The sequence below is a fragment of the Meleagris gallopavo genome, chromosome 13, assembly GCF_000146605.3.
Source record: "Meleagris gallopavo isolate NT-WF06-2002-E0010 breed Aviagen turkey brand Nicholas breeding stock chromosome 13, Turkey_5.1, whole genome shotgun sequence".
In the NCBI taxonomy this organism is placed as follows: domain Eukaryota; kingdom Metazoa; phylum Chordata; class Aves; order Galliformes; family Phasianidae; genus Meleagris; species Meleagris gallopavo.
Genome location: NC_015023.2, coordinates 11,967,785 through 11,979,373, shown reverse-complemented (window position 1 = coordinate 11,979,373; position 11,589 = coordinate 11,967,785). Strand labels below are relative to the sequence as shown.

Below are 11,589 nucleotides of genomic sequence, written 5' to 3'. Positions count from 1 at the left end.
ATATCTCTGTTTCAGTTCAGAGAACTGTACATCCAGGTGCACGTATATATTCTGAGAAGCGTATTCTGTTCTTTCAGCAAAGCTGTTCCTAGTAACAGGTCTCTGCAGTTCATTTTCCTTCAGAAGTACTTCTTTTTAGAGATATGCAAGCTCTTTAAAAAGCATGGGCAATTTTTAATGTTTCAGATCCTAAGTTGGTGTAGGGTATCTGTACAGAACCAAAATGACAGATTCTAATGTCAGCAAAACTGATTTGAAGGGAGTATTGATTCCATGTTGTATTTTATATCCAAAGCAGCCAATGGCAAATATTGTCAAAATGGAATCAGATGTTTGTAACTTAATACTTAAGAAAAATGATGAGTGCATGTTTTTGACTTTAAGTATTCTCTGTGCTGCCTAGCTTAAGACATAAACTGATGTAAAAATAAATGACTGCCTGCATAATTTATGTAATGTCTTGCTCCCTGATCCTGTTTGTATTGATTTTTCTAAAAGGCTTTTGTGGCCACGGGAACCAATCTGTCTCTCCAGTTTTTTCCGGCCAGCTGGCAGGGGGAGCAGCGGCAGACACCGACCCGGGAGTATGTCGACTTTGAGAGAGAAGGAGGCAAGGTAAGAAGGAAATTGCTGCCACTGAAAGACATTTTTATACTGTGCTGATGGTCTCGTTGGTATGGATTGCAGGTATGATGCAGAATTGCCGATATCTCACTTCTGCTTGCATGTAGTCATATGAGTACAAGTGTGAGCCGACAGGATAAACTCTGATATCATTTTGTTTTAAAGTATGCAAATATTTTAAAGTATTTTTGGAGGGAAACACGTGGCTTTTTATTATTTTGAGAGCAGAGCTTTATTTCTGTGGTTATGATATGATAAAATTTTGGGGATCAGTTTAACTTGCTAATATGGAGTAGGTGCTTCTAGAATGGTACAGGAATTAGACCTCAGCGGGCAAGTTGGCATCAACAAATGTGAATTTGCATTCTGAGCAGGTTACTTCATTGGATCTCAGGCTGCTAGTTGATACAGCAAGAATTCAGTGTGCTGTTCAATGGAATCTTTTTTTTTTTTTTCCTCAGTTTCACCATGAGTGATAATACAGAATAAGAATTACTTTCAAAGTTCATTTATGATTTTATTTTTCTTCTCTATGGTGGTTGTCTGATTAACTGATATTGAAAGCGCGAATTCCTTAATGACAGCGATGTTACTGTGAAACAGTGTTAGTTTTAAAGTCTGGTTAGAGTAAAGTTACTGAAATCACTTATAACTGGTTCTGTTTCTACGGGAGAACATACCTTTAAAAATGTAGGTGCTCTCTTACCTCTGTTACTGTAAATCCAAAGGTGGCTGAAGTCCGTGGGAGACTTTCTGCTGACCTGATTGGGTTTGGACCAGCACTTGAGACTCCAACCTTTATTCTGTATAGTTCTTTGACTTAAAAGATTTCAAGAGACGTAAAGTTCTTCCTTTTGTCTAAAAATTTCTGCCCCATCTTATAACAAATAGCAGCAAATGCAACCAAATCTAACAGGCTGCAGGAAATATCCAAAGCATTATTCAGGTTTAGCAGCATATTGTGGCATACTTTTTAAATGCTGCTAGGTGGAAGATAAACATTTCCTATACTAGGAAAACCTGATTGGAAGAAAAAAAAATTCCTGAGGGCAGATACGGTATTTGGAATTCAAGTTAATGAGGATTTTTGGAAAAAAAAATTGTTTTCCCTTTAGTCCTGTGAGGCTTCCAGAAGCTTGACAAACTGGGGGAGAAGGAGTGAAGTTGGCTATGCTGGGTACCGACTGCTTTGCTAAGGAAGCTGAATTGAATCTGGCTCTTATTGAAAAATATTGATTCTGGCTCACAATTGAATGAGGAATTTTTCTTGTGATGTGTAAGAAGACTGAAGTCTCTCTTCTTGCCAGTTGAAAAATAATTTTATTTACTTCTGTGATGCTTATAACTTTTTGTTTTCTCTGAATGATTTCTTCAAGTACTGAGAAGTATTTTGTCCGTTTTCTTGTGTTGTCATAATTGGTGTAAGAGCTGGGCAGACATGCTGCATATTAAAATAGAACATGAGCCTCATTAATGTGTGCCGCTCCCTGTTTTATGTCTGTTTACAGTAAATTCTAGAGTGCTTCACTAAATTGCTTAGAATATTTCATCTGCATCAGGCTGGAGGTAGACGAGCTATTAAATGGGACTGGAGCTGTGCTTCAATCTGAACAAAGCACAGATTCGCCATTGTAATCAGACTTTCTGTTGTAAATCACACGTGAATGCAGGCTTGCTCTGCACAGAATTAAACTTGTCTGAAAGCCACTCCCATAACTTCAGAGAGAAGTAAGCAGAATGGCAGAGAGCTGCTTACGCTATCAGCAAAACAGTTAAGTGCTTTATCATTTGAAGTGTCTGAGATTTTTCTTTTCCATAGATTCCTGTAGCCTAGTTTTATTAAGAATTTCTTTCACAGGCTTCAGGAGTCTCTTAAAACCATGTGATTTTTTTGTAGCTCTGTGCAACATTGTTTTATGAGCTTTGATTCTTGAGGCAGTGCATAATGTGTGTTTGTTCATCGCTGGACTTCAGCCAGTAGGGCATGTTTTTAATTATGTGAATAAAAAGGGCTATGGGGGGAGCTGTCAGTTAATTATTATTTTAGGCATTAGTTTGAGATCTAGCATGTAGATAAACTTACTGTGCTAGAATATTTCTATTCTGGAATCCTGGTTCAGCGTTTGGCCAAGCAAGTCGTGGCCCAAAATAGTTTGTGCGTCGCTGTTGTGCCCGGGCAGCTTTGTACACAAATTGACCGAGTCAGCAGCGCGGCCTCTGCTAGAATTACCTCCTAAATGGCTGAGCTTCCGAAAGAGAGAGACCCTTGTGAGTCCACCTGGAACTCAGGACTCTGAACGTTCATTTCATCAGCCTGAGGTTTTCAGTCTGGTATTTCCTCACTTGGGGGTTTTTCCTATGCTTAATTTGACTTCCAGTGTGACGTTTCTGATGTTTGCGATGGGTGGGAAGGCCTCTAGTGAGTACCTGATCTGCTCAAAAATAGAATAGCTAAGAGTTCTCATCGTATTTCTGCTCATTTTAAACTCATATGTCTTCCTTTTATTTGAAGTGGCTTTCACGTCTTATGCTCTCTTTGTCCCGTAGCAAAAGTAATTGTATTCCTTTGCTACGAGCAAAAACGCACATAGCAGTAAAAATTGCTCCCTGGACTCCTTGACTGTAAAAACCATAGAATGCTGTTTTGTTACTGTCTTGTATGGGGTGGGGAGGGTGTCAGGTTGAATGCATGTCCTCTTTCTGAATACCTTAATCAGCAGAGGCTTCCTGGTCCTGTCTGTGGTCAACTAATGCCAATTTCTTCTTTCCTTCACGAATGCATGAATAGATGTTTTTAAAAAATTCAGAGTCTAACCAGTGTAGTAGAGTCATCTGTTGCCTGAAATCTCCTGTAATTGAATCCTGGAGTGAAACAGCTGCACTTTCTCCTTGGTTCTCCAGTATTGTTAATTACTTAAAGTAGTTCTCTTGTACTTTGGGGAATTTTGTTAATTTTTACTGCAGTCCTATATTGATCCCATATGAACCCCTGGCTCACTGTGCATGTGAGGGTGTCAGTGCTTCTTAACATTTTATTTAAAGTCCCCTTGTTTTGTTATGAACTATGAGGTGAGATCAGCTTTTTTTTTCCCCCCCCCCGTAGTTTATTTTGTGTACATTCTATGATAAGATAAAGCATTTGTATTTTTTATTTCTTGAACTTGAAGCCATGTATATAGCCTGGTGTTTCTAGCCTCCTCAGTGCATGTTAGCTCTCAGTGTTCCTTTTTGTTGCCTAAATATCAGTTACCACACTGCAGAAGTGTGTGAAGTTGTCTTACTTCCCCTCCCCTGTCTAATACTATTCTCCATCTCGTTTCTAATGCAGCTTAACTTCCTGTCTGCTGTTCAGCAGCAGCTGCTCATAAACCAGAATCTTATTTTAGTGCAGTATGCTATAAACCCCACGGTTCTGGAGGAAAGCACGTCAGACAGGATTAGAATTGATCTGGGGTACCTGGCATGCCACATGTGCAGTGCAGGTAGGAGTTCTGCTCATCGACCATCAACTCTGTTCTAGCCTAAGTAAAGAACACTGGGCTGAAGGTGCTGAGTTTCTCTTCACGTGATATCTTTGTCATAACTAGGAAACTCATTTAGCTTTAAGTTGTTTTGAAGTGCTTGGATGAATCAGTGATTGCACAGTGGTCGCTACAGAAGCACAGTGAGGAAGAAAAGAGGTGTGTTTGAGTGAAAACTGAACTTAAATGGCAGCCAACAGTGCCAGTTTTCCTCTTGACCTCTATTTTCAGTGGAACTTGTGGCTCGATAAATAGGAATTGTCCCCAGATCAACTTTTTCTGACGTCAGCAATAAACTTTCGCAGGCTATTGGAATGATGTACTGACTACTCTGTTTTTTGAGCAAATACAGTTTACAGTCAAACATAAGATTGTAGTGTAACTATCAGAATTTGCTTGGAAAGCGAAGGCTTAATTTGGTCCACACCTCTTTTTGAAGAACTTAGATGAAATATTAATTTATTCAAATTAAATTGGAGTAGCAGCTTTTTATTCCTTGTTTGGGGTTGTTTTGGGTGTTGTTTTGGTATACTTTTGAACAAATTGGAGAAACTGATTTATAGTTTCAGCTTTCATTTTTTAGTGTCACTGAGTTGCCAAGTGGCTGTATCCCTTAAGCTCCTGTATCTTCAGTCCACCAGCAGGTGAGACTTGTGCATTGTCCCCATCTAAAATGTCACCACTAGCAGGGCTATGGAGCAGTTATGTGTACTCTTTACAGCCCCTAGTCCCTGGACAAAAGTGATTTTGCTTTAACTTTTTCTGAGAGCCCTTGCACTGAATGCTGGGATTTAGGGGAGGAAGAATGTGTTTTAGGGCCGTATTAACCAGCGTTCGTATTGTAGTGTGCCACCGTGCATGGGGAACCATCTTCACCATGAGATGCATGTGGCTATAACAGTCATCAAGACTTAGTCATTGCTTGTCTGTAGTAATTTAATGCTCCTTCAGATGGCTGGGAAGGTCTCTGTTTAAGGCACCGAAGACAGTGCTACAGTCCTGAAGAGCTGGATGACACCTAACAGAAGTTCTGGAGCCAATTCTAGTAGGGGTAGGTGTACTGTGAGCATGTGAGATGTAACTTAAGTAAAAACATAGCAAATGTTGGCATTGAAGCAGTACTGTGCACATTGTAATGGACTGTCATATTAATATGTGAGGATTTCTTGTTTCCCAGGAGCCGTCCTGCTTCTAAGCAGTTTCTCTACAGAGTGGTCTGTGTTGCGCTACAGATGAAAACTCAGGGGCTGAGATTTCTTGCATAGATTTGTACAGTCCTTGGCTGACTTTTAGGCCAGTCACTAACACAGTGGTGGATGAGGGTAGCGATATTTTAGGGTCAAGTGTTTAGCAGTGTTCAGCAGCTGTTCTCTCCCTTTATGCTAGCAAGATGATGGAGAATTCCTCTCCTGCCTTATTTTTAGTTTGGCTTGGGGTCTTGGAGATGTGACTGGAGCCTGTCCTTGGTGCTGGTGCTTTCCCCAGCAGCCTTTCCAAGTCATCGTACTGTTACCTCTGTTCCCGTATTGCTACATCACTTTCATTTCACTGTTCCTTTTCCTTCTCAGCTCTCTCAGATGACCCCACAACCCCAAAACATTGTGGAGCTGGGACAGCCAAAGGGATTTTCTGTGAAATGAAGTGCGGTGGGTGCTGAAGGCATGTCAGCTGCTCAGCCTCTTTCAGGGTCTTGGGCCTGCCTCGGCTTGGAGAAGTTGTTGCCCTCATGAAGCTCATTTTACTGACATTCCTTTATGGCTTTTTAAAGCTTGTTCTGTAAGCGCTATCCAGAGTCAGCATGTATTTGTTCTGACAGCAGGTAGGATAGGTTTGGTTTTGTAACCAGTTCATACTCAGCCTGGCAAAACAGTTTATTTCCTTACTTACTGGAGTTGTGTGTCAAAAGTCCTAGCAAGGCTTAGCGTATAAGAAGAATCTTTCCTAGATGGTTCCCTTCACCAGTTTTCATTCATGATCATCTGTATGGTCTGAGTAAAGTGTTAGTTATGTATAGGTGTTTGTGATTCTATACTTTACTGTTTGAGATGTTCTTTTTAGCAGAGACTGCTCAAGTTCTTTTCTTTTTTTCCTCAGAGATATCATTTTCTTTGTTTATGCTCATTTAGCCTTTTTCTTTAATGGAGAAAACCTTTTTCTTCTTTTTTGTAGCTGCTTTGAGGTGGTATTTATAACGACCTGCTGTTGCATAGAGAACTACTTAATCAAAGCTCCTTTTTAAGCTGGGTAGTCATAGCACATATCTTACTACTTTTCCTTCAGAGCTGGGAGATGTCTGTGTCTGCCTCCAGTTTGCTCACTGTTCAAGGTTAGGAGCTTGTTTTTGGGGAAGGGAAATTTTTAGAGCTTGTTAGGTACATATTGTCCTGTGCACACAAGCAGTCATAGGCTGAGGTTTGGACAGTTGTTCCTGAAGACTGATTTATTGTGGGGTGCTCTCCGTTAGAGCATGAGTCACAGCAGATGTCTTTCATGTGACAAGTGTCTTCTGTCTTTTCCCCCTAATCCTTTCTCTCTCCCCCTGCCCTCCAAATACTTCTCTTGCTGCATGCAGCCTTGTTCAAGTGTTATGATGCATACAGTGATTATGCCACTTTGAAACAATGCTTACGAACAACTCCTAAAACATGTTTGTGCTGTTTGGGAGCCTGCTTATCAACCATTTTCTGTAGGTCCTAAGTGCTTTCTGATCTGCCTCAGTCATATTTTCGATATTATCTCAAGCTAAATGTAGTGATCTAAATGCATCCATTAGAGTTCTGTAGACAAGGCCTCAAAATTAGTCATAGTGTCCTCTTAGAGTCTCCCAGAAGAGAAACAAAACCAGTGTAAATTGATGAGCTAAATGTTGCATTTGGGAACCAGTGATACAGGGGACACGTGAGCTGTGGATGAAAGCAGTACTTAAGATCTCCACAGCTCTCCACTGGATATTGGAACAAATCCAGACATTCGGATTATTGAATCCTCTTGTTTGCATATCAGTCTCCACTTACTAAACAAAGCTGTTAATGTTATGCTTCTCTACTCTTCTTATAAATGAATGAGAAAAGCACAAGCACTGCCATTGAAGAGGTCTGTTCTTTGTGAAAAACCACTTCATGCTTCATATTCTAAAAAATACTCAGCGAGATGATTAAAGGTTTGCTACAAGAAACTCATTTTTCTGAAAGTTACTGAAGTGTTTCTTCAAGCTTTGTTGTCCAAAGCACAAGTAACAAAATGAGCTAATTAGCTTGCATAATTGCATATTTGATGTTTAGCATGTTGGGCTGATGAAATATGCACTGTGACAATAATAGGGGAGAAAAACAGGGCTTTTTTTCTCATGTAAGATTGCTGCTCTAAGCACATGTGACTGCTAATGAAAGGATCATCTTCTGGGGAATAGCTGATGCTGCAGATGTTTTGTCTGAGCAGACCGTCCATGTATTTTGTGCCACATTAATATCTGGACTTGTACTAGGATCCAAATTGTAGCTATTTGAGAAGTCTATGCAGAGATTCTGCGTTCTTGTTGTGTTTAAGGCACTACACTTAAGCAGTTGTAGGCCACAGCTCTGGATCTTGGGACTTTGCAACTTATTTTGTCTGTTCATCTGAGTGTAAATGCAGAAGACAACTCATATGGAAGGAGTCAGAAAAAGTTCTTAAACCTGGCATAATTTTTGCACTTGAATTTTCTACTGAAACAGAGTGATTGCTGTCAAAGTGTTGTTTGTCACAGATTTCAAGTATCTAGAAATCTGAAATCTAGGGAAGGAAGCAGCTACATAATGGTTAATGGGAGCCTTTATGTCCTGGTGACATCTCTTGTTGGTTACTGAGGAGGAGTAAACGCTGACGAAGGAGATTGGAGGTAGTGAGAAGAAGCTGTAACTTTTTTTCAGCCAATGTATTCCTTTAAAAAAGAAAAGGAAGAAATGAGAGGAAGAAAAGAAAAAAAAAAAGCCCACATTCTTTGGTAGAGACAATCTTGGGCTTTTTTTTTGTTTTCTTTTTGGAAAACAAATACAAGCCTGAAGAATGCTTAAGAATAGGAAAGCTAAGGCAGGAAAGTGTCTAGACAAAATAAAACAACTGTAGTAGAGTATTTTTCTCATGCTGCTAAAGAGCATTTGGGGATTTCTTCATAAAGCCTGCTTGCTTCCCAGTTTTGTTTTGGGTTAGTTTGTCTTTTTGGTTTTTGGATGCTGAGGACAAGCGTTTTCACTTGGCCATGGGCAGTGGGCAGGCGTTGTACGTCCTGCTGCTTCCAGCGAGGGGAACTGCAGCACTCCGTGCTGAGGCTATAAAACCTGCTAGCCTGGTGGGTTTCCTACAAGGAAAACTCAGGACTTCAGTGGTAGCAGGCCAGGAAGATGGTATTCCTAACCACTTCAGAAGGTCTTGCAACAAACTGTTCATGAAATACGCAGGATGGTACTTTCTTGACAAAGCATTTAGAGAAGCACTGTTAGTTTTTTTTAGCTCTGTACTGATATCTAGAACTTGAAGCTCGGGCTTTTGAGGAAGTACAGCTTATGTCTGCTATGTATTTTTTTTTTTTCCCCCAGCTTACAAATAATTAGTAGCTGGTCTACAGGGGATAAAAAAAAGTAGTGCAGAAGAGATTGAATCCATTCTCCAGTCTTGCAGTGTTGGTTCTGTTCTGTCCCTTCCTGGTCTTGTGCTGGGCACATTTTAGCTGCCTTTTGGCTACCCAAAGCTAAATTTATGTTATTTGCTATTTTCTACAGAAACATAGTTTTGATGCAAAATTTTTGGGCTGAGGAGAGCTAAGAGGTTGTTATAGTATGCAAAACAAAAACGACTGCCTTTAGTTATTTTAAGGCTTGATACCATACTACTTGTGGAGTGAATGTTCATGTGCTAGTTGTTGACTGCACCTCTTACTGTATGTGCTTCATTTCTGCGAAGGAACCTGATTCAGCTACGTTTGTGCTTAGGGAGTTACTGCAAAACTAGTAACTTGAAGATTTTCTAACTTTTTTTTTTTTTGTAGTATCATATTAGTGTGCCTTGATGCTTGAACTAGTTTCAGCAAAAAAAGCCATGGGTTTCAAGTGCTGTGGATGCTGCAGCTTCTTCAGAACAACTTGAAGGATAGTGACCATAATGACAACAAATTCACTCAACGCATGAGATCTTGTCTGTCAAATAGCCTGGCTCTTCTCAGTTTGAGCGGTACCTTTAGCTGAGAAGAATCAGAAGGCATACTTCTTGTGTTCTTATTTGTGGATGTGCCCATTCTTCTATTGTTTAATTACTTTAATCAAGGGATGTTGGTCTGGTTTCGTGCTGCTTTTTTTTTCCCCTCCTTCTTTCTTTGTAAGTTGTGATTTAGTGCAGTTTATTTGTGTAGCTTGTGGGGTTTCTTCGCTTAAATCCTGCTTAGGGCAGAGAGGGAAGCTGTCAAAGTGCTGAACGCTTAAGCTCAGCCTGAGCCCGTAGTGTGCAGCTTCAGCTCTGAAGACCAACTATGGCTGGGGTGCATGAGCAGAGCAGTGGCAGCAGGCAGGGAAGGGCTGCCCCACTTGCAGCACTGCATCCAGGCCTGGGGCCACAGCACAAGAAGGATGCAGAGCTGTTGGCATGGGTCCAGAGGCCATGAAGATGCTCAGGGGGCTGGAGCACCTCTCATATGGAGACCAATTGCAGGAGACAGCTGGGAGTATTTGTCATGGAGAAGGGAAAGCTCTGGGCATGGGGGTGGAACTGGGTGGGCTTAGGTCCCTTTCAACCCAAACCGTTCTGTGATTCTGTAAAGTGCTCAAGAACAGGATTAAGGTATGAGGGCGGAGGAGGCAAGTTTTCCTGCCTCTCTTGCTCAGGTCAGAGAAGATTTATGTTTGCTGCTTGCTCATATTGCCAAAGTCGGGTATTTTCTGGCTGAGTACGCTCACATTAGGCATTTCAAAAATACAGGTTTAAGAGATTGTTTGTTTGTATACAAGTGACATGGTATATATGATGTTAGATAAACCTCTCTTTCTAAACCCTCTCTGGGATTCCTAGTAATAACTGTTTTTTGTCATGCTATTTTCTAAGAGCTTCTTAAGAATGAATTTCCCAACCAATTTTGAAATTTGTGTCTGGAAAATGAATTTTGTCAACGTGGCAGAAAACTGTATATGTCCCCGTGAGTTAACAGGCTTTATGAGCAGAAGCATTTCTCAATTACATGCATACATACTTGTAGCAGCTCTTAGCAATATTTTGCTGTAGCAATATTATTTTCAAATACTGCAAGAAAAATTGGGTCTTTTTTAATGCATGGCATTTCAGAAGGGGAGATGTAAAATCCAGTTGTCTTTCTCATGTAGAATCAACGGTAAATATGGGTTGAACATTTTCACAGGGGAAAACCCCAGCAAGTATTTGCCTCTCAGATGATCCCTATATCCTGCTCCTTGTGTTTTGCTAATTCTGAGTTCCAGCTGTGTGGTTGGCTTCCTCCGTGTGAAGGTGTATGGAGTGAGGAGTATGAGCATGAGGTATCTCATGTTGGGAAACAGTAGACTTCTTTTGTAGAAACACTGCAAAAAGCAGCAAGCCACCTGCATTTTCCTTTGTACTGGGGTGACGCTTTTGGATGTTCGTGGTCAAGTGTTGTGTATGGTGCCTGCTTAGTGACACAATTACAATATTTAGGAAATATGAAGTGTATTTGTAGACGTATTTGTCACTAAACAAGCATCATTTCTTTGCAACAGCATTTTAGATTTTTCTGCGTTGACTTTTGATCGTAAATACTGACCAATGATCTTAATCCAGGAATAAAATGCTGCTTTCTCCACAGATTTTAATCACATTTGTTCCGACGTCTTTAATGATTCATACCTGTTTTAGGTTATAACTTGTTTTTAGTAAGCTGAAATAGTAAGCTGCATAATTTAATGAGATGTTGATCTGCTTTGGATAAGGAGTCATGGTTCCATAATTCAGCTAACTGTGCAAAACAGACAAAAAATTATATATGTCTGAAATGGCCTTGTGAAATAAGGCTGTCCAGTAAAGTGCAAAACAGTGCTTTTCTGCTTGGAGAAAGCAACAGTTATCACTGCAGTATTTCAGTAAATGGAAGGCATGTTGAGAGGGGCTTTGTCACTGCTCTGATGCTGCTTAACAAGATGCTTTCAGTGGGGGTCTGCAGCTGAGTTTGTTTGCTGCGCAGGCTTGTAAGAACGGACGGCGCTGCCAAGCGTACCATAGAGCTGGCAGCATGCAGTACTGGACAGTCAGGTTCTGCCGAGGAGCTGGCACTGCTGGCAGCTACTTCCTGGGCTGCTTTTGTTGTTTGAATCGAGTATGTTCTTTCCTGAAGAGTTGCACTGCTGGAGTGCTACTGCTTGTTGTGCAAACCCTTCCTACTTCTGTTCCTGAATACAACTTGGAGTGAAGGTTTCTCACATACTTTTTTTTT

At 40.7% G+C, this 11,589-nt stretch overlaps 1 protein-coding gene across 1 annotated transcript in view; it reads left to right on the top strand.

Annotated features, from left to right (window-relative positions):
* The first annotated feature begins 586 nt into the window (after window positions 1-586).
* GNAO1 (G protein subunit alpha o1) overlaps window positions 587-11,589 on the top strand; it is a 118,938-nt gene continuing 107,935 nt past the window's right edge. Inside the window, exon 1 of the mRNA XM_019619803.2 lies at window positions 587-615. Within this exon, the coding sequence (XP_019475348.2) occupies window positions 587-615 (29 nt within the window). The remainder of the gene's footprint in view (window positions 616-11,589) is intronic.